Source organism: Xenopus laevis, chromosome 1L (assembly GCF_017654675.1).
Source record: "Xenopus laevis strain J_2021 chromosome 1L, Xenopus_laevis_v10.1, whole genome shotgun sequence".
Taxonomy (NCBI): domain Eukaryota; kingdom Metazoa; phylum Chordata; class Amphibia; order Anura; family Pipidae; genus Xenopus; species Xenopus laevis.
The window spans coordinates 168,077,648-168,102,228 of NC_054371.1; the positions used below are offsets into that span (position 1 = coordinate 168,077,648).

The 24,581-nt window shown below is 38.5% G+C and overlaps 1 protein-coding gene across 1 annotated transcript in view; it reads right to left on the reverse strand.

Moving 5' to 3' along the window:
* Positions 1–735: 735 nt before the first annotated feature.
* Positions 736–24,581, reverse strand: part of txnrd2.l (thioredoxin reductase 2, mitochondrial) — a 30,208-nt gene continuing 6,362 nt past the window's right edge. The window contains 6 exon segments of the mRNA XM_041585003.1: positions 736–2,012; positions 4,705–4,802; positions 8,229–8,254; positions 8,257–8,298; positions 10,869–10,965; positions 11,790–11,894. Coding sequence (XP_041440937.1) covers positions 1,901–2,012; positions 4,705–4,802; positions 8,229–8,254; positions 8,257–8,298; positions 10,869–10,965; positions 11,790–11,894 — 480 coding nt within the window. The 3' untranslated portion in view covers positions 736–1,900.

Consider the following 24,581-nt stretch of genomic DNA (forward strand, 5'->3'; position numbering starts at 1 on the left):
CAAGGAAAGGTGTAATGAAACGTATATCACACTGTCCTGTCTATACAAAGCAACAGGGCTGAACACCTTCAGTTGTAATGTTTATATTGGAAGTTAAAAGCCTAATGTCTATCTTAAGGACTATACTTCCACAAAGGCCCTAGGGGAAAGGTTTTCGTCTAGGAGTTTTATTTGTGTACATGTTATTGGTATTTATTAGTCATGAAACTCAACACCAATAAGGCAACAATGAATGGGGAGGAAGTTGCACTGTATTTCTACTCAGTTCCAACATGTGGATTATACATATGATAAAAGCAATAAAGCTCAGAATGAGCCGGTCGGAATGGGGAAGTGAAGTCTGGGTTGGTCCCCTCGCTGCTGGAAGAAAGACAAACAGGATAAGGCATACATCATAATTTCAGATCATACACTTGTAGAAACTCATTCTTTCTGAGGGTCAGCAATGGGGAAACGGGGTCACTTCCTGCCAGTGCAGTTCTGTTTCCCTGCAATATGTGAAATCCATTCTCTGGACTGTATTAATAGAGAATTTGTCTGTGCCAGGGACACTGCCCATTATGGTTCCAATATGACACCATAATGCAAGCAGTTAATATTGTGTAAGAGTATAAATACAGGAACTAAATTTACTAAATACAGAACTAAAATTACTTTAGAGTATGTCTTGAAATAGCAACTATTTCATATTTTATTTATGGGTTACTGGTGCCATGTCACATCACCATCCTATGTGCGATTCCCATAATAAAGTTATTGCTGTCTTCTCTGTACAACCAACATGTACATTTGCATGGGCTGATGACACCATTACTGCTCTGCAGGGATCCACAGTATGCAGGACATTGGGCAGACACCCTTGCTAACCTCTCCACTAAAAACAGTTCTGTGTAGAACTCAACCACATAAAAACAAAAACGTTTCATGCAACCAGACACCTTCTAAGGATAAAGCACAACGCCTCCCTCTGAATCTGCAAATGCACAATTTTCTACTTTAGCCAAGACAAAAGTAATTTGCTAAATGAGTTAAAATACCGCTGTTCCGACTAAATGCAAGAATCACAGACTCAACGGGTGGTTTCCTGAAGAGGTCAATGATTTTTTGAGGCCTGCGTACACCCAGCAGGGGACAAGGAATATTAAATGTGTTGTGTTGACATCAGATGAGAGATGGTAAAGTAGAATGCTGTAGGGCTTTCAACATGTGCGCAGGAGGTGAAAATAACCTGACAGATGCAGATAAAATCAGATACATTTGTGCACATTTTATGCAAGTTAGGAAAACAAACAGAGAGACAGAGGTTGGAAGGTTCTTGCAGGGACGGCCTGACAGTCAGTATGGACAGAAGAATGAGTTCCTAATGCTGAGATCTACAATGTAACCATAGCATGTGGCAGTGTGGTATGTCAGTTACACATTCTGCAAGAAAGATGCATTCTTCCTCCATGCTCTTTGATGATAAATGAACCACATATATAAATAAGTTATCCTTTGGAATTCATCAGTTCTTTGGAATATCCCCAAGGCAAGCAGCAAGCAAAATGCTCAATGGCATTCCTCCTATTCTTACCTGTGGCCTTCACATCTGCTGGTCTGTACTTCCACCTCCTGGATACTTGTAGTATAAGTTTGACATGAGTGCTTCTCTCCCTTATCAACTCCTTTCCACTCCATTTAACATCAGAGATGTCATGAATGCTTTTGAGTTTGCTTGGAAATGTGCAGTGCTTGAGAATTGTTTGCTCCTGGCAGAATATCTCCAAAATCATAATAGAATGAATTCTCAGTAGCCTGCCAGAAGGGAAAAAAAAAACACTAGGGCAGTAAAACTTCCTATTATTGAGCATTATTCTCTTGCCCACAGACAGGTGGTGGTTTTTGAATTCTGGGAAGGCACTTAAACTCTGCATCCAGTGACTGTGGGGTCTACTCCAGAACGCTTGGTGATGTGCAGTTTGGTTGTGTGAATACCCACTGTGCACATTAACTGGGGGTAGGTAGCTCCACATCTGCAGGGAAACAAAGGAATAGGATTTTACAATGTTTCAAGGAAATCAACAAACCAATTAATTTGCTAAATTGGCATGTTACACAAATGCAATATGCACTCTACAGTGCCAGCCATTATGGCAATGTTTCCCAAAATGTGCAGTCTAGAATAATGTTTGTCGGAGGGTGGTTACAGCCTGAAGGCCAGTTAGGATAAAATTTGGGAAGCAGGCCTGTTTGCTCTACTAGATTTACAGTACCTGGAAGGCCAGTTAGATGGGCCCTATATATTCATGGCATTATGGCTGAAACAGTAGAGTTTTCCTATATCTGCTTTTTTGTTATGAGCCAGGGGGGGCTGACCAAATGAAAGGCATGACAATTCAGGACTCCACTTTATTATGGTGATGAAATCAAATTTGGACAATATGATACATTTATTAACAAAGCTGAAGTACACAATACACCAGTGTTTGAATTCATAGCTTGCATAAGCTTGGCTACTTGATTATGCCCTAGTATACAATTTATATTCCCATTCTGGCAAATTATGTTGGAAGCTCACATAATGCCTGTGACAGATAGAGGGAATTATGGAAGGACAACCTTAGTCCCTCCAGTGCTGAACAGCAGCTCCCAGCATCCCCTATAGTCCGTAGGATGCTGGGAGTTGTTAGATCAAGAAAAATGGAGGGGGGGTTAAAGGTCAGACATTCCCAAAGCAAAAGGAAAGAGAATTTAAAACACTTCAGCAACTGATATGTACTTTCTAATATAAGTGGGACTTTACCCAAAGGTGCTTTCTGACCAGGGGGCACCTCTCAAAGACTGGGGCAGGGCAAATACCCTTTATCTGTCCTAAACTTATCCTTAAACTTACAGGTCCACGACAAGACATTCCTACAAGGCAGATAACACTTGTATCAGTATAAAAGGCTGTGTGCACTATGGAACAAGACGTTTTTTTTTCTTTTACCTCCTGCCACAACATGTCACTTGCCTGAACACAAAACACTTCATTTTTAATAGGACGAAGGGCAGACTGAGGAACAAGAAAGGCCAGCAAAGGTGGAAATGGGAGATTATTACTGCTCTTAGCTGCGCCTCCTGATCCATTGCTCAAATGTCAGTCTATAGCTGCAGGCCGACCAGACATGAGCCGAGTGACACCATCTCCTGAAAATCTGATCAAAGACAGACCTGCTGCAACTTGGAGCCAAAACGGCTTAACCCTGTATCTTCCCAGTCTATCTAGGAGTGCTCTTGTGTGTACAGTGGCACAATGTCACTGGTGCCAATAGAAGTCTGCAGCAGGGGAACACAACATGTCCCAAAGTCTACTTGTTCCATTGCTGACTTTAGAGAGAGTCCCTATGTATCTTTTGATACATAAGCTAATTGGGATTGCAATTAATAGACATAACCCCGTACAATGCGCATATTAAAAGAAAACTTTTAGTAGACACATGGTGAATAGATAAGGCCAACCAAAAAACAACAACAGGCTGGTGCTGTGAAGCTGGTGCAGGCCCAGGATTATAGACATACACAGAGCATCACAGGGGAACTGATAATGCAATTTAGGGACTTATTAATGGGTCTCCAATTATTCACCTTATACAGGACCAAAGGGAAAAAAGTGGGAGTCTGATGGTTGCTCTGTATAGTATTTATAAAAGGCTCTGGAAAGCAACTTTACTTGTATGCATTTCATGGAGCCCAGTATTGGGGCCGAAGTGAAAATTTGCCAGTGCGACATCATTCAGGCTCTTCGCCAATTTACTAACGGGCGCAGGCGTAACTTAGCTAGCGAAATAGACAGACGCTAGCGATCATTCACACTCTATCGCCAGGTGAATTTTCACTCTGGCGAATGGACATAATTCGTAAATTCACTAAGATGCGGATTTTACTGAACGTTACCTCTCTTTCACCATACTTGCCTTTGCCAGCTCAGACCAGGCGAAGTGCATAGGACTTCCTCAATTTTTAGTGGAAAATTTATTTTTTAAGTCCCAAAAAACGCGGTGTCTTCCTTTTTTCAGAGTGATAGCCTGCAAAAGTCCTTAAATTTTTTTCATTGTGTTTGTGAATAGCTATCAAATATTGTCACTTTTGTTTTTAACCTTCTCATTACATTGTGTGATGCCACTGCTAGTACAACTTTGGTCTTCTCTAAAACATTATCGGTTGTTCATCTAAAATAATTATGATTTGTATTCTCCTAGTGATGACTGCAAGAGCCCTGCTATGTCCTTTGATAGGTTCAGACTGGGCCAGCGGGACACCTGGAAAAAACCCAGTGGGCCCCGGCCGGCTCCCCTATCAAGTGAAACAAAAGAGAAATGTGTGGTGCAACGCGCACTGTGCCCAGACATTTGCACATGTGCGCTGCGCGTGGAAGTTCGAGCATGCGCGCAGTGTGCAATTTCTTGCGCATGCGCACACCACATCAGTTTTTTGGAACCCGGTGGGCCCCAAATGCACCAGTCCGACCCTGTCCTTTCCAAACAGTAACTGCAACTGAATTCTAATCTTTACGCATTCCCACAATTGCTTCTCAAAAATGTCCTTGCTTTATCAAAGCAAAGATACTGTAATTTATAAAAATGATAATCTATAATATGACCAAAGTAGCATTGTTTATCCCAGTAATCTATACACAACATAATTTCCTTATTCAATACAATCTGATTCATTCTATGAACATACTTAATTGCCAGAGCAATTCCTTGGATTACTTGTCCAGCATTTGGTCCTGTAAAGTGTAGACACAGAATCCACTGATCCTGTTTCCTGAGGCAAATTATCTGGAAAAGAAAAAGATTATGCAGCTTTGTTAGACAATCATTCCACCAAGTTCTTCAGCACCTCTACATAACTATATACATATACCCCAAAAACTTTGTCTGCATTTGTCTTACTAATGAGGATGGACTGGCAAGAGCTAAAGGAAGCTCTTTTTGTTGTTTTTGACAAAATCTCTCTTTAAACATTCTCTGAGTTGATTTATTTTCATTTTTAAAGCAAGAGAATAGGACTTCTTGGACAATTATAATATCCAAGGATAATGTGATCTCAAAAGTTAGAAATATTTTACAAGTATGTATAGCTATAGTTTTATATTTGTGAGTGTAGGTAGTTCTGTATGTAAACATATATATATATATATATATATATATATATATATATATATATATATATATATATATATATATATATATATATATATATATATATATATATATATATATATATATATATATATACACACACACGTTGGGGCCACTTGGAGGGTTTAAAATTGATGATGTCTATACTTGTTGTTTTCACTTTGTTTTTATTAGCCAAAATAATATTAATTATCAGTATAATATCTACCAGTAAAAAGATAGTTCATATTGGCATGTTGATAATTATATTACACATACAAAAGCTGACTGTAGTGTAATTATAGGCAGAAAATGTACAGAAAACTATAAAAGAGAGAATAGATATCCAACTGTTATTGTGATTTAATATTATTCAACAATGAAATAAGGCACTGAAAGCAGCGCTTGAACCATGGAAACCAATTCTAAAGAATGGTAAAAGACACCCATCAAATGACAGCTAAGCAGCTATAACGGCAAACTGATGGACCTGAATTTGAAGGTGAATGGTTAGGATAGGTGGTGGTCACTAAACTTGAATATGTGATTTTTTTTTTACTCTAAATAAATTTAAATATAACTACAACTCGAATAGGAGGTTATTTATGAAAAAATTTCAGATTGAATGGGAATGATCTGAAAATTTGTTTTGTATTTGAATTGAATACGAACAAAACTCGAATCAAATTTTCCTCTGAAAAAAAAACTTGAATGTCGGAAAGGCTATTAACTTCTTCAAATGGGTCAACGGACCTCTGCCATTGACTTGTAAATTACTTTGGCTGGTTTTAGGTGCCGAATATATGAATTAGAACTGTTTCCATGGTCGAGATGTGATAAATCTCACATACAAATTTACATTCCAGTTGGTTCTATTAAATTCTAATTTTTGAGTTTTGACACAAAAAAAATTAAAAATCCGAAATTACCATTCGAACCTTAATAAATCTGCCCCCTAATATTTGATGGAATAGTTCCGACTTGAAAATTCGAATCAAATTCGTATCGAGTTTTCCTCCGAAAAAAACTTGAATGTCAGGAAGGCAATTAACATATTCAAATGGTTCATCGGATCTCTGCCATTGACTTGTAAATTAGCAGGTTTTAGGTGCCGAATATTTGAATTAGAACTGTTTGCATGGTTGAGCTGTGATAAATCTCACATTCAAATTTACATATGAGTTGATGCTTTTTTTGTGACTTTTGATACAAAAAAAAATCAAAAATATGATTTCGAATTTACTATTCGAACCTTAATGAATCTGCCCCCTTAGTACTACAAACACAGTAAAATAAATATGTACGTAAAGGGGTCCTTGCAAAAATGTAATTCAAAGATGAGCAGCTCTGCATTCTGATTGCAGTTACAGGTGGCATGGTCATTCTAGGGGTTCTTCTTAGTGTGGGTGAGGAGTGTGTGGTGTGCCTATGCAAGGGCCTTTTGGTTAAAGGGATACTGTCATGGGAAAAAATTTTTTTTTCAAAATGAATCAGTTAATAGTGCTGCTCCAGCAGAATTCTGCACTGAAATCCATTTCTCAAAAGAGCAAACAGATTTTTTTTATATTCAATTTTGAAATCTGACATGGGGCTAGACTTTTTGTCAATTTCCCAGCTGCCCCAAGTCATGTGACTTGTGCTCTGATAAACTTCAATAAGTTGGAGTGATATCACCCCCCTCCCTTTTCCCCCCCAGCAGCCAAACAAAAGAACAATGGGAAGGTAACCAGAAAGCAGCTCCCTAACACAAGATAACAGCTGCCTGGTAGATCTAAGAACAACACTCAAAAGTAAAAACCCATGTCTAACTGAGACACATTCAGTTACATTGAGAAGGAAAAACAGCAGCCTGCCAGAAAGCATTTCTCTCCTAAAGTGCAGGCACAAGTCACATGACCAGGTGCAGCTGGGAAATTGACAAAATGTCTAGCCCCATGTCAGATTTCAAAATTGAATATAAAAAAATCTGTTTGCTCTTTTGAAAAATGGATTTCAGTGCAGAATTCTGCTGGAGTTGCACTATTAACTGATGTGTTTTGAAAAAAAACGTTTTCCAATGACAGGTTCCCTTTAATGTTAGGATTTTGTTATCCTTTCAATTTTCTTTCACGGCATACAGTTCTCTTTTAACAGTTGGCTCATAATCTTTATAATTGTAAATCCTTATTTACTGCACTGTTTGTCCCTCTTATTTGCATTAGGGAGGTATCATAAATAAGCACATAGTTTAATATATTAACAGGATCTTTCTTATTATGCACCTGCTGCTGTGCATTAAAAAGAATACTGCAGCCACTTGTGTTTCATGTAGTTTTTGACATAAATATTTATTGAGCTTGATAATTGCAGGGGTGTATACCGCAATGTCGTTATAACGTCAGGCAAAAGATATCCATACTTTTATCACTTGTCACATACATTCAAATACTTTATTTAGTTGATTTATGAATGCAGACCTTTCCACCTTCACTTCTTTCATGAGTTGCCACCAGGATATAACCTTGATTTCTTTCTAGGGTTTCGCCCATCATAAGGGCATATTTACAAATAGAGGACAATGTAGTTCAGCTATCTCCGGCAAAGTTTGTATCAATTTGCCAGACTTTTTTTTTTTCACAACATACATCATCTATTTACTAAATATTATAACTGTGCCACTGAAAGAGTAATGTGACTACTGCTTAAATGTCTCTGGTGAAAATACAGAATTTCACCAACAATTATAACAACCAAATTAATTAATAAAGCAGTCTCAGTCTCTATTCACAATGCCTAAAATTGCCTTCTAATTACCATCCATGCCAATTGTCTTTTCAGGTAAGTATCGCCTGACAATAGAGGGTGATGTGTGGCACTTTAGCCAAGCATGTCTGGGCTTTTAAAGCAATGGGCAAAACACATGATATTATGCCATGTGTCAATGCCCTTGTCTGAAGCATTACCAGAAGAAGTATAGGGCAGAAGTATACAGATAAGGGAGACCTAACCACTGTGCTTACACACAGGCTAGGCTAATGCCTAGGCAAATACACTCCCTTTCAAGCAAGAGAAATATATATTTAAAACAAACCCATATGCACTTACGTTTATATAGCACTGAGAGGCATCCTTTCAGTTACTGTAAAGTCTAGAGGTTTATAAAATGCATGGAAAGCTTAAAACAAAAATATAGAGGCCATAATAACCAACATGAAAAAAACATGGTCTTTGACAGTAGTACTTTGGCAACACTTTTTTAGCAAAGGCACGCTTGCCATTTTACTTATTTTGGCTTTTTTAGTATCTTACAGGGTAGACAACTTTTTTTATATATATATCAAACAACTTTATTTATACAGTAATAACAGTAAAAGAACATAAAAACCATAATGGATTATAGACAATTTAGTTATTCAACAAGATTTTAAGCAGGTCAGTTATATAAAGTTTACAAGGATAAAAAGCAAAACAAAAAACAGGCATAAAACACATGCAAAAATGAACAAGAAACAAATGAAATGCTCTGGTGCTGGCTGATAAAATGCAGTGATATATTGTTTGTGAAAGTGTATTTCTTAATTACTATTCCTAAATTAAACTTACATCTTCAAAAAAAAAAATAAAGATTATTTTGCCATTCAAGAGTACATTTCCCTAACAATAAAGATCCAATGAAAGGGGTCACATAGCACATCAGCATCAATAATCATTTGCTCTTAGGGGCCTATTTACACAAGCACTTTCTCTACCCATTTCAGGCAATTGTCGTCGTGGCCTAAAGCGAGTGTTTTTATGCAGTTGGGCATATTCCACGAGCTACTAAGGCTAAGGCCAGATGAGGCCTAAATCAGCCTCCTGAAATCCACAATTTCAGATCCTCACCACGGGCATTATTCTCTTTTTCTGCTGTACCAGGCATTATTCCCTCTAAGGCTCTAAGAATTTTGTGTGAAAACAAAATTCTGACGATTTTTTTTTTGTGCACAAAGCTGAGAAGGAATTAGAGGGAACAATAGTACCAAGTAATATTAAGACTTTAAAATCTTGCTTTAATAGGTCCTATTTTACATAATATTATCCTTTCATTATGTAGTATTGACATGGTACTGAACTATCATGTTGTCAATCATTTTTGTCTTCATGCATTTAATAAATTATGAAAATAAGCCAAGGGCATTTCAGCCATGAAAATGATGGGTTAGACCCTGGCATCATGTCACCTCTGCAGCAATGGCAGAGCCATCCACAACAGTCATTACAAGAGCTTATTATAGTTTAAGGGTAATGGCACATGGAACGATTCTGAGCATTTACTTGCTCGACATATATGTATAGGTCTGATAAGATGTTAAAGGGTAATAATCTTGGACTTTACATAAGCCAGTTAGATGCCAACTCAGTAATGACTGACCAAGACGGCAGCCAAATTCTGCTTGTGTGTGGCCACTGTAGGCATGACTGAAACTGCAAGCGGTCAATAGAAAGTACTTTGTGCAACATTGTGTAGGCTACTTTTAGAGTTGACTTTCTTTGTTATTTGGAACTGTGTACCCAATTGGTCACATTCTAGCAATATCAAAACTACATATGTTACTTATTCACGAGAGCTGCTTTTCTGTCACTTCGACTTTTTTCGCACCAAAATCCACCTCGAGCGTTCACGCCGGAGCCGACACAAAGGTTCAGGACGCAAAAGAAAGATATTTTTCAGTTTAGAAAGGATGCTCATTAAAAAGTGCTGCAAGCTCTAAGCAACATGAAAAGGAAGCATCTTGCTGCTTTTATAAAGCTTTTTGCCCTACCCCACTTGAGAGAAATAACTACAAGGAGTAAGTACAATGACATTGTTAAAAGGCCAGCTGAAAGACTGTATTAAGGATACACACCATAGTCTCTGGGTGGGAAATAACCAATCACTCCTCACTTTGACTGAATTTTTGAACATGAAAACCACATTAAAACGTTCTTTGAACTCCAAAGTCATCTCCAAAATGAAGAGGCAATTTCTGGTTCATTGAAAATATAAGAAGCTGCTGGAATTAGCCTGTGGATAGTTGTGAGTGCCGTGCGGCAAGTAGAAGGCAACATTCACTGGCAACCTTTGACTTAACATTGTGTACTGTATCTTCTGCATATAGCCTGAGGTTCCAGGACCTGGTTAGTCTCATGGCTGTTTTCAGGGAAATATCATAGAGCCCCTGCAGCCATACTCAATCACAGGCTATATCCATGTGTCAGTCACCCAGAGAGGTAGGAAGGACTGGACTGATAATATTCTTTGTAGTAAGTAATCTTTGTAGTAGTCACATAGCTATTAAAAAAAGTGTGAGCGTTTTCTGGCTGTAATCTCTGTGGATGCAGTGACAGATGGATGCGTGTAAATTGCTGCCCATATGGGGCAGTAGTGGGCCATATACTGCTGGCGAGGAAAACAATTTGTTTGCTATTAGCCTAAAGGCCAAAGGGGTTTTGATTGGGAGACAAAGCAAGAAGTTTGATCCCAAACAGGCATACATGGGTACACATAAAAGATGACATGGCTTAGCCAGGGACCAGGGGCTGAAATTTTGCACTGGCTTTTGAAGTGCTACTTAGGCTCAGAGTGTCATGCAACCCCTCCCTCCCCTTGTTTCATTGTGAAGTGATGGATTCTGGGACTTGAGGTCCATCTGTTTTCCATAGTGTGCACAAATTCTATGGAAAGCAGAGGGACTTCATCAGGACAACCATGAGAAATCACAAGGCTCATCTCAATGTTATCATCTCCATAGCGCCCTTTTGCCTACTCATCGGATATCCCAACGCAGCGATATTCCAAATGAATGAAAACAGTAGTTGGGACCTACAAAACTATACTGGTCTAAATTTCCTGTTCAGCTCTTTGAATAGGAAGTCGCTCAAAGAGCTGTCTACTAGTGATGTGCGGGCAGGCCTGATACCCGCAGGTCGGGTCAACCTTGCACACTCCTTTCGGGGTCGCAGTTGGGTGCGGGTTGAGCTCTTCTGACTGCTCTCTCGCGACCTTCCAAATGCCAGCTTCTGACTTCCAGGTTGAGCTTTTATAGACGCGCACCTCTCGCTCCGCCCCTTTTGTGACATCATCCCGGCATGGGTCAATTAAAGGAACCCGGAAGTCAGGCTCAGACGGCCGCAGGTGGTGAGAGGGCAGGTGCGGGTCTTTAAAAGCCCGACCCACACATCACTACTGTTTACTGTGCAAGCTTGCTGCCTCCTGCTCCAATGGAAATCAGGCATGTGTAGTAGACAAGAGAAGGACGGCTCAAAATACCAAAGGGGTGGAGTTACAGGCTAGATAAGGAAGTGGCTGATTTACAAAGCAGGGTTCAGCTTCTATCTTAGAAAGGCCATCAGACCAGAGAGGGAGGTATGTCATTTTGTGAGCTGTTTACAGTATTTTTAGGCATTGGCAAAAAAGGCTAACTGATCCTTTAACAGCACAACTGGTACATATGATCTCTTAATAAACTCGGTTTGTAACAAATAATATGGAAAGAATCATTATATATGGAATGTGCAAGTGTTGCTCATCATGGTATTTAAGCATACCGAAGAAGTCTGTGAAGCGTTAACAGATTAATACATATCATTTCAAGCAATGACATCCATGTGAGTTATGCAGAAGTCCTGAAAACAAGGAAACCATACGTTACTCTCACTGTCATAATCCATCAGTTCTGCAGAGCCAGAGAACAGCCGACTAGCCAAGAGCTTCCCAGCAGCAATCGCTGTTGGGGTTAACGCTGGACGACCCTGAAAGAAGGATTATCTTTAGTAGTTGTCTCTTTATTTAGTGAAGTGAAAACCATAAAGCAAAACAGTTAGCATTAAAGTTATATATATATATATATATATATATATATATATATATATATATATATATATATATTCTTTGTGTGTATGCACTCTTACCAGGTTTAAGATCACTTCGGGTGCGTAGGTCAATTTTAGTCATACAAGTAGATAGAAGGACTCGCAGTCCTTACGAGTGCGAGTCCTTCTATCTACTTATATATACAGGTATAGGATCCCTTATCCGAAAACCCGATATCCAGAAAGCTCCGAATTACGGAATGGCTGTCTCCCATAGACTCAATTTTAACCAAATAATCCAAACTTTTAAAAATGATTTCCTTTTTCTCTGTAATAATAAAACAGTAGCTTGTACTTGATCCCAACTAAGATATAATTAATCCTTATTGGAAGCAAAACCAGCCTATTGGGTTTATTTAATGTTTAAATGAATTTCTAGTAGACTTAAGGCATGAAGACCCAAATTACGGAAAGATCCGTTATCCGGAAAACCCCAGCTCCCGAGCATTCTGGATAGCAGGTCCCATACCTGTGTGTGTGTGTGTGTATATATATATATATATATATATATATATATATATCTATATCTATATCTATATCTATATCTATATCTATATCTATATCTATATCTATATATATATATATATATATATATATATATATATATATATATATATATATACAAAGCTTAAATAAACTGCTGGCCGTCATGTACTACCATTTAGTGGGGTGCTCTCATAGGGGTATATTTATCAAAGAGTGAAGTTGGAGATCATCACAGTCCACTACTTTGAGATTTCTGCCACTCTCCATTGATTTCGATATCATTTTTAAAGGCATATTTATCAAAGGGTGAACTTTCACCTTCACCCATTGATAAATACTCTTTTAAAAATCCCTTGGAAATCAATGGAGAGTGGCAGAATTTCATGCTAGTGGACTGTGGTAATTTCTAACTTCACTTTTGTTAAATATAATCTACCGCACTGGCATCCAGATACTATCAATGTCATACCATTTGTGGCACTGAAAAGGTTAATTTGATTTATAAAACAAATCAACACTGGGCCAGATTTAAAGGTTGCTATACTATATTGAACCAATGGATGAAAAAAGTGGATATTGTCAGAAAACAGCAAAAAACTTTTGGCTGAAAATATTCTGAGCTCTTGTTCATGGCACATTAGGTAATGTTAAATTGTCATCACATAGCTATTTGCAGTTTAGAATTTAAATAATCATGAATAATTTTAATTTATGCACTTCTACACAGCATAGATTCCTTTAAATAACTTGAGTTACTCCATACTCAGTTTGGATGGAGCACGGCTGGTAGCCATCACAGAAGAATAAGAACATGTTGTAATCTGACAGTTTGGGGGAAAAAAACACCGGAAGATTGATGTGGCAAATAAATGTGCTGCTCTAAGTTTTTCCTCCAGGGACGCTAATTACCCAAACATCTTGCAGTAAGTGCTCACTTTGCATTAAACAATCATGACTTTAGAGCTGCGTTGATTACAGAAATTGTTTAAGGACAACTCACCTCCAGCCTACATTCTATGTATTACTATGGAAGTAAAGGAGAAGTGTCAGGCCTTAACTACTATCTACAAGCTGTTGCTTGGAGATATTGTTGGATGTTACCAAAGATCCAGCTTATACCCTTTGTGTCATGAGCAATACTATTGGTTAAAGCTGTGACAGTTAAAACCACATATTTTGTTGACAGTAACACTATTTTTATATCACAGACACATTGTGACATTAATCTTCCAAGAATGTCAGATAAAAGGGGTGGCTCACTTTTAAGTTAACTCATAGAGGCACATTCACTAATGGGCGAATTTTCGCCAGCGAACGCTCCTCCACACTTTGCCAGGCGTAAATTTGCTACCACTACGCTGATTCACTATAATGCAAAGTTGTGTCTCAGCAGCCAAACACTGGTGAAGTTTTGCTAGCCTTAATTCATCAGCACAAGCATTTATTAGTGATCTTTCTATAGCGTTCAATTCTTCCTAGTGAACTTTGTTAGTACGCTGACGCTTAGGTCAATTTGATTATTGCGGGTATGCTGTAGGTGGTATAGACATCTTTATTAGAGATGTATTCTTTATTTTGCTTCCTTGGCCATGTGTAATAATAAGTGGCCACTTCAAGAATTTTAACCAACATCTCATGTTGCTTAAAATTCTTGAAGTGGCCACTAATTATTACACATGTCCAAGGAAGTAAAATAAAGAATAAAGAGATCCTCTAATGCCCTAGACATGAGCTCAAATGTGGCATGCCCCTCAAATTGGTTAAAAAATATTGTTAACACAAAAATATTTTAAGGTTAGGACTTCCCGGTTAAAAAAAAAAAATTAAGACATACCCTTAAATCCATATGCCTCCTTTTCCCCTGTGTATAATACAGGAGGTCTCTGATGAAGTGCAGTGACACGAAACGCGTCAGACCTCATGGCGCTATGTGAAAGGTGTACCAAGATGTTTACCGAATAAAGAAAAAATTTTAAACTTTAAAGTGGAAATAAGCGATTTGTTTTGAAAAGGATCCCAGAGTGCGCGGTCTGAACGACTTACCTGCAAGCTATAATACAGTACCCCAGCATATGATTAAACACCTTAGGGGCCCCTAACAACAATTTTCAAATGTTAACAAACCCCCAGAACAAATACCAGGCTTTTGTTTCATAGGGATCATAGGTCAGGCAGAGCATGGCAAACACAGGGTGCAAAGAGCAGGCAAAGTATGACACACACAGGGAGCATAGGGAAGACCGAACAGAGCAGGAGACAGGAATCAGGACCAGTCTAATATGTACTACATATAGTGACACAGTGCTGGTGCCCATTAGCATTTTGAATAAAGTGTGAACAGGTGAACAATGTGGGCAGTTTCAGTCTGGGTCTCAGGTGTGAACAGTACAGGGTTTTAGGATTTAAACAATAGAGGTGTCACAAGTGTGAACAATGCAGGAGGATCACAGGTGTGAACAATACAGGGGATTACAATATGAATTTGATTAAACAATGCATAATCTCTGTAGTGATACCTTTAAAATTTTACAAATGGTAAACAGACACAGCAGGCAGACTTTGATATGGAGGGCCACATAAGGGGGGGGGGGTCGCCGGCCACCAGTTGGACAGCCCTGCTTTAAGATATTGGGTTTCAGCAGCACGTCCTGAGAGAGTCAAAATATAAATTCAGTGTCAACTTCAATGTACTTTTATAATAAAAATGGCAAAGACAAAGAATTGAGGCGGGTAGAAAGGTAACTAGAATTTCTACATGATGTTTCACATAGCAAATTAATAAAACATCCAAACAGAGGATTGGCATTCATACATAGGTTACACACTAGTATGGCCTTCACACTACCCCAAGTACATTCATGTCAGCTCTGACAACTAGGACACAACTGAGCACCTATTCTTTTGTACTCTTTTAGAAATGCACCTGAAGCTTAAGGAACACAGTAAGAAAGACAGAGCAAGTAGTTTGACATTATGGTGCATAGTTTTCAGTTTCTATAACTTGAGGCTTATTTAGATCCTACTAGAATTCTAGCTATAAATGGCTGCCAACCTGACTACTGAAGGCAAAGTCAGTGATTTACTGGTCCATGTATGGGCAGGTCTGAATATGTTTAGTAAGGACAATTGATGCGGCCCTCTCAGGCCCCTGTTATGATCTCAATGTTGATCAGATCAAGTGGAGTCGCTGAATCAAGCTGTCCATTTGTAGTCAGATATATTGTCAATATGAACCATAAACATCCTGGTACAGATAACATAGTTCAGGTGATTCTAGTTTCATTTTTGGAGCCTGCAACTTGGAACTTTCATCCAAGTCACGTGTACAATCTGGACAAAGTGTGACATGCACTTCAGTATTTGTATTATTTAGTACATTTTATCTGGTTCACTTAGTACAACACTTACTTGTGGAGGGCATTGATATGGCTGTTCAGTCTGTTGACCTACGAGTAACTGTGCACCTGGGCTAAAGGGAACCCTGGAATTATGAGGAGCTTTGAACTGTCAGTAGTTCCCTCAGTGTGTTGCACCTACACAGCACATCTCTTGCATCCAGTGAATTGGTTAAGTTAATGCTGTTACTTACACCACATACTGGACACAATTTGCCTACAAATTAAGATGCACCAAAGTGAAATGACAACTTACTGCTATTGGCAAATTACATGCAAGCACTGCATAGTGCAGTATATCTGGTATTATATGTATATCCTGTTGAGAATAAAACAGGTATAGTATAGATTTACCTGAAAAGGGCTGGTTTAGCAAGGTCGGCATTAAAACATAACTGAACTAACATGACATATGTAACAAAGACAAAAATGAAATGTGATCTTAGACTTAATGAAGTACTACAAAACCTTGTTGACTAATTGATTTAGAAGTATTATTTTCAGATGATCACATGTGCCAGGAATGCAGGCAGAGGGCACAGTTAAAGGTTGTTCCATTATACTAAAAAGTACAGGATGCACAATGATATAATCATTGTTAAATATACACACTTAATATTTTGCTTTGATATAATAAAAAATGAAAAAGCTTTCCCAATGTATAAACTAGTGTCATTCATCGTGATGTGGCCTGTCTTGCAATTCTGTGGCCTGGGGCATAAAATGCCAAAGGAAGAAACAATCCACAGGGCACCAGAGGATATAAAACAACAAATAATAAGGTAGGATGAATAGCAAAACCATTTTTTTTTTTAAAAAAAAAAAAAATTGTTATTCTCCAAAGGAAAGCAAAGTGAATGGAAAAGAAGGGTTTCACCTGGACATTTAATAAGCAGTAGAGAAAGTCGGGCAAACACAAAGCACAAAAGGAGTATTTACTTGGAAAATAAGCAAGCCCTTTGAAGTAGGAGTCAGACAAAGTTGGAGCAAACACATGGAAAACCCTAGACTGTCAGTGCTGAATGAAATGCATCAATAACAGAAATACTTTCCTACATCTGTCAGGAATGCAGAGAGACCCTCACACCTTCCTCCTTCCCACTGAAAATAACAATGCCCAGTTCTGCAGGCCTTGGTGAGGATTTCGGCCTATAAATTTCATCTGCTCAAACCAACACTTCCTCTGGGAGCTCTGACTCAAGTTGTCGGCACTTGGCTATCTGTCTGTCTTTCCTCCTGTCATCCCCTCGGGGACGGAGATCTGCTGTTCCCTCTCTGCCCGCTGGTTTCCAAGCTGATGCTATCAAGCAACAAAAATAATAAACCTCCAGGACCTTATCTTGGCTCGGATGTGAAACAACTTCCTACTGTTGTAGCTCTTTGTGTATTGAGAGTTTTGGTCTGGATGTTCTGCAAATGGATAGCTAATGGGGTTTCCCAGCTTCCCCCTTTTCCTGTCTGCGTGGAGCCAAAAGCCAGCTTAGCACGCAAGGGCAGGGATGAACTCCATTCAGCACATAACTACCAAGCCCAGTATGCTATGACAAAAACAACAGCTGAGTTTGTCAAAGCCACAGCACTTAAGGTTTTCCGATTTACTGTCCCCACCTGTGAACAGCTTGCTTTAATCTCCCAACAGTCACATAAAAAATACCTCTATTCTCAAACACCCCTTCATTTTCACTCTCTGCCTTCCAAACCCATTATCCTGGACATATCAAAGTGCAATTAAAACTTTACTCTAATACTGGATTCTAAATGGCAGCCAGCCACGCTAGCTCAAATTCCTCAACTAGGATTACATTTGGCAATCGGATTTTGTATCAGATTTGTAAGCATTTTGTAAGCAGGACCCCAAAGCATTTAGTCAAGTTGTTAAGGTTTTTAAATGCTTCAACATTTTCACATGCAGTCTTAATCCCCCGACTCCTTGGTCTGTTTTTTTTCCTCTCCCGTAAATCACTTTTTCTCCAATGTGTAGAGGTCCAGTCTGTGAATTTATGGAGCCAAATGCAAGAAAAAAAATCTTGGCTGCTTTCTGACATGTTTAATATATTTTCTTATTTAAGCCCTTGACATGCCAAATGAAGGGAAGGACCTGCTGCTCATTCAGAAGCTTTATACTTAAAGGAAATATGGAACCAATAATCCGATCTCAGCAATGGGATCTGAATGTGAAAGCCCATGCAGATGATATGAATCAGTACTTAATTTAGAACTACAAGCTGCAATATTCAAATGCAGAAGTAAACGAAACAACTAAAACCATGTTTCAGTGAGTTAGGGCTATTACACACGGCTGTTTTTACCTGCACTCCCCTTGCGTTGCGCTTTCTTCCGTTCAGCCTCAGGAAGTGCAGGAGTAGAGGCAGTCAATTATTTTGAAGGGGCTGTACTCACACAGACGCACGTAAGCGCCAAACGCAGGTTGGGATGCAGCATGTTGCATTTCAGCTGCGTTCGGCGCATACATGCGTCTGTGTGAGTACAGCCGCCTTCAAAATAATTGACTGCGTCTACTCCTGCGCTTCCCTGCTGCTGAATGGAAAAAACACAATGCAGGGGAGTGCAGGCAAAAACGGCCATGTGTAAGAGCCCTTATAGGGCATATAGGCAAAACATAAGACAGCATTATGCCTTTATAGGGAGGCAACAGTTTCATCCCTGGGCACTCACACGGAGCATTTGGTCCACCACTGTTCCCAGGGAAAGCACAGCAGCAGCTAATTTAAGAATTTGGGGACAAAGGTCCACCTGCAAGTCCTCTGTGTGCATTCAACAGTGCGCTTGTCATTCACTAGCATAAGAAGTGGTGATGGGCAAAGAAGCGCATTTTGTATTCTGCTATTCTAGTCCTGAAGGCAGAGGCGGACAATGGTCTAAACTCTAATCCTTAGATGTAAAATTAAAAAAAATAGGAAACACATATGCAATCTGCAAAATGGCTCGTAACCTTTTATTCTCAGCCACAAATGTGACTGGAATAGCTAGGTATCCAGGAATAATTGGTACCACATTGATGCACATACTTAGACTGGGGCAGGGACCTCCTTCCTACTGTATCTCTTACCACAGAGCACTTAAGCTCCATTTCCTTATATAAGCTCTGTGTACTGTGCATATTTATTGTATCTATTATGTGACTTGTCCCTCCTACTTTTTATATAGTGAACGGCACTGTTGCACCTTAACAGAAATGTATTATTATTATTAATTTTTAGAGTGCCAACATATTCCGCAGCACTGTAAAATAAATGGGTTTATACATGCAGAATTGCATACATTGCAACTAGTAAAGGTATAAATGCTTTACAAATAAAGTTATACATATATATATATATATATATATATATATATACATATATATACATATATACATATATATACACACATATATATATATATATATATATATACACACATATACAACGAATAAGGAATTTGGTTTAAAAATAAAATGCTACCAAAGGCAGGTGTGCTTTTCCATTTGTCCTGGAATTCTCCCCGAGCAAGCATGTAAGTGTGCACATGCACCAATACACCTCCTTAATTGATAGTTCAACTTTAAAAGAACTTTAAAGTGAGATATATAGTGAGATATATATAGTAATATTCGGAAAGTTTGTAACTGATCTTTTTTATGGTATGTAAATTATTTATCTTTTTGTGCAGCAGCTATTCAATTTGGAATTTCTGTTTTATTGCTAGTTTCAATGTGCTCTAGTAACCTGGTAATGGTTAAAATGAGAAACTGACAGATGAAAAGATGCTGGACTGAATATAAATATAAGTAATAAAAAGTAACAGTACAACTGAAGCCTCACAAAGCAATACTTTTTGTCTGCCAGTGGCCAGTAGGGATGTAGCGAACTGCCGATTTGGTGTTCGCGAACGCCGTTCGCGAACACCGGCAAAAAATGCGAACGTTCGCGAACAGTTCGCGAACTTCGAACACCCGCTAAAATCGTTCGATTCGAACGTTCGAAGGATTTTTCATTCGAATCGAACGTTCGAAGGATTTTAATCGTTCGATCGAAGGATTTTCATTCGAATCGAACGTTCGAAGGATTTTAATCGATCGAACGAATGGAAATCGTTCGAACGAATGGAAATCGTTCGAAAGAATGGAAATCGTTCGATTTTAGCGGTCGAATGGTCGAATGGTCGAACGATTTGTATTCGAATCGAACGCGAACTCAAAATGCGAACGTTCCCAAACGTTCGCGAACATTAGGCGGACGCGAACGGTTGAAGTTCGCGCGAACAAGTTCGCCGGCGAACAGTTCGCTACATCCCTAGTGGCCAGTGACCCCAAAGTGAAAATTGCAAGAGGCAGATGAGGAAGGCAAATAATAATAAAAAAAAACTATAAAAATCAAACAATTAAAAAGCTTAATAGGAAATTAAATTCAGTTTATTAAAAGTACACAGAATGACACCATTGAGTGTGAGGAATAGAGTGAAGGGAGAGTATGACCCCACTATCTTGGCACCCTTGTATATATACTTCAGTGTCTTCCATTGCACTGTAGAGGAAAAGTTTAAATTAATTGATCCTATTTTAAGCTTATGTGCAGACTGATTTACAAAAAGAGTGATAAATTGCGCAACTGCAGTTACCAATAGCAACTAATCTGCAATTTGTTTTGTACAACCTTTTACATGTTGAACAAACAAACAACAAACATGACTGGTTGCTATCGGCAACTGCATTTAAGTTAGCATCTATGTTTGTACATTAGCCCTAAAATATAACAAAATCATTTGGGCCATCATCTATGGGAGAAGGCACAGTAGTCATAAAATATATAAAGTTTTAGATAGATATTCAGAACACTAGTTGCATTGGGCTTGTGTACACTCCAAATAATGCAGCAGCCTGTGCAGTGACACAAGTTCAAGGACAAACATTTCAATGGATTGTGTTACACTTTAGGTTCAGCCTAAAATTAGCCTTAAAGACGTAACAATTACAATCTTTCTTGGAAAAGATCTTTCCAAGAAAGATCGTTCGTTTCAATAAACACGTGTAGAGCTGAATCGTCAGATATACATATAGAAACGATAGAATTCTACCTGTATCTGACGATTCAGCACTAACAATGAGAGATGTTTGGTTGTCTTCAAAGGCACCTGAGCAAAATTTTCCGTCCAGCCCGATCGACAAGCCGACCGATATCCAAGTCTTCTGCCGATATTGGTCCTCTCTTTCCCCACCATACATGCACCAATATCGTACAAAATTAGTTTCGTACGATAATATTATCTGTGCTTCTATGGCCACCTTAAGTGGCTACTGTTCTGGGACCTAAATAAGACTTTTAACATTGGCAGTGCTTTGCTGTACCTGTACAGCCCTTATGTTACAGCATATTCAGTGTACAATAAAAGCCATACAGCACCCTTTAGGTATGCTGTTTGTTAACAGATACAACTTTCTTGGAGTTCAAGTCATGGCAATCCCATTTTATATAATGCAACACATATTGTTGCCAAACCTACATGCATGAACAAGTTCAGAAACTGTGAACCATAATCAGTTGAAAATAATACACATAATATTATATCTATCTATCTATCTATCTATCTATCTATCTATCTATCTATCTATCTATCTATCTATCTATCTATCGATAGAGAGAGAGAGAGAGAGAGAGAGAGAGAGAGAGAGAGAGATAAGCAAGTATATGCAAGTGCACACCTGTTCTTCAGAATTAGTCTTTATTAAAGGACCAGTAACAAAAAATTTTTTTTAGAAAAAATTAGTTTCTACTTAATGAAAAAACCCACAAGGCAGTTTTAAATTTAAATTCGCAAAGTCTTTATTAAGAAATTACTTACTGATTCTCTGCTTGCGCTCCTCTTCAGAAACGGCGTTAGGGCGACGATTCATCATGCGAAGCTTGATTTCTCCTCCCTGGCTATCTCCTATAGAAGGGAGGAGAAATGGAACGCCGCACAATGGATCGGCGCCCTGTCTCCGTTTCTGAAGAGGAGCGGAGGCAGAGAATCGGTAAGTAATTTCTTAATAAAAACTTTGTGAATTAAAAGTTAAAACTGTCTTGGTGTTTTTTTTTCCGTTAAGTAGAAGCACATTTTTTAAAATCTTTTTTATGTTACTGGTCTTTTAAGTCAATATATAGCACCGGGCATGAAACTTAGATAGGAGTGTGGGTGGGCAGTAGCCCTGAACTCTGTATATATATATATATATATATATATATATATATATATATATATATATATATATATATATATATATATATATATATATATATATATATAGTGATTTTAGTGCTAAATATTATATCTATTGCTAAATATTACAGAACCGTATTGTGGTCTTGATTTATGACTAAAAACACATTGCATAGTTCCTATTTTCATTAAATACTATTAGAGCATGTCATATATGCTCCAGTTCCAGTAACTGGAGCATACACACATTCCTTTAGTATATTTTCAATGCTGCAAAATTGTCAGGCCTACATTCATAAAAATGATTAGGCTTGGGCGAATTTAACCCGTCTCGTTTTGCCAAAAATTAGCCACAAGCTCTGGCGAACCGATGTTACTCCGCAAATTCACTAAAATGCGGAATTTACTGTACGTTACCTCTTTGCCTTCGCCAGCTCAGACCAGGTGAAATGCACTGGCGTGCATAGATCTTCCTCGGTCTTCTGTTACTTACATCATATTCTTTAGTGGAAAAAGCATCAAAGTTCAAAAAACACTGGTGTCTTCCTTTTTTCAAAATAATAGCCTGCATATTACAACATATGGAACATTAATTATACAGTGAGCTCATGTGTAGGGCATTATAACAACAACTCTAATGTCTTTATTAAGGTTCCCTGGACATGTGTAATTAACAGTGGAAATCTAATGTATTTGCTGCAACATATAACATAAAGACTTCCATTCAGCTTTAAATTTCCCGCCGTATGCAAATTAACCTGAGCGCAAGACCTCTTGTAAACTTGTACTAGGCAGAAATGAATGCTAGTGCATCTTCGCTTTGAATTGCTCGCATTGGCGAAGTTGTCTGAACGAATTATCGCCTGGCAAAGTATGGCTATGGGTGCAAATCGGTCGCTGGCAACTTTTCAGGTTAGTGAATCTGCTCCCTGGAGGGAATAAAATACATAGGGGTATATTTATGAAAGAGGGATGTTAGAGGTCGCCACAGTCCTCTTGAGTGAAATTCTGCCACTCTCCATTCATTTCTATGGGATTTTGAACAGTGTATTTATCAAAGGATGAACTTTGATTGAATACTTCATTGATAAATACTTTTAAAAATCCCATATAAAGTAATGGAGAGATGCAGATTTTCACTCTAGAGGACTGTGGCGACCTCTAACTTCACTCTTTCATAAATATACTCCATAGTGTTACATAGCCTATAATTAAGAGCATGAGATGTGTAAGGTTGGCTGTACACCATCGGGTGGGGGGGGGAGAGCTCTTTGTGAAGAGCAGCTTCAAGTGGCACACACCACCCCTGATGCACCCTGCACCTCCTGCTGTATCTGTATAACGCACATGTGGACAAAGTGAAAAAAAAGTGGCCAATTGCAGTCTTTATTTTTTTTTGCACTTTCCACACTAAGTGGGAAATTGTGGAAGAATTCTCATATGTTTTCCAATAAAATAATATTTGTATTTATCCATATGTCTGTTGTGGCTCTATGAACTCCAGCTGCAATCTTTTAACATAGCTCGTGCTCTTTTCTAGCCCTCTTTTTTGCAACACATAACCTTCCTGCAAAACTTACGATCCAGGTAGAGAGTGCCTTGTATCCTTGTAGCTCTGTGCAGCTTAGCTATAAGTGACGTAGAAGCTCAATATGTCATGCTGCATAATCACACAGATGAAGAAAGCTTTCTTTTGAAATAGCATGGTATACCACAGCCTTCATTTCAATAGAAAAAAGTGTGGTGGTGATGTTTTAAACCAAGAGATATGGTGGTACATTCTATTATATGTTTTTCTCAAAGTCTTTCCTGTTACTAGAAAATCCAATAACTAGTAACATCTCTGTTGTCTGTCAGCACTGTGTTCTTGTGATCATGAAACCTGTTTCAATGAATGTATTTCAGAGTAGTTTGTGATGGCCATTCTGTAACAAGTACTGATGCACTGCACACATACTATCATAGTTAACATAAAGGATCGCTGTTATCGGGAAAACATGTTTTTTATTCAAAACTCATCAGTTAATAGTGCTGCTCCAGCAGACATATGAAATCCATTTATTTTAAAAAGATTTCTTTATATTTAATTTTGAAAATTTGCATGGGGCTATACATATTGTCAGTTTCCCAGGAGCCCTCAAGTCATGTGACTTGTGCTCTGAGAAACTTCAGTCACTCTTTACTGATACAGTGCAAGTTCTAGTGATATCATCCCCCTCCCCAGCAGCCCATGAGTAGCCTATCAACAGAACAATGGCCAGCTAACCAGATAGCAGCTACTTGGCACCTCTGCTAAAGGATTTGTTTGCATTGATAAAAGTTATACCCCCACCTAGTGGTAAACACAAGAATAGCACCATAAAACCCCTGCTTGTTACCTGCTTGCTTTTTAGTACTGCAGACACGACCTAGAGTTGTGGTATAATAAAATGGGAAGGGGAGAAACAATAGCTGTCTCAAAGCAGTACCATGAAGTGAAGTGCGGGCT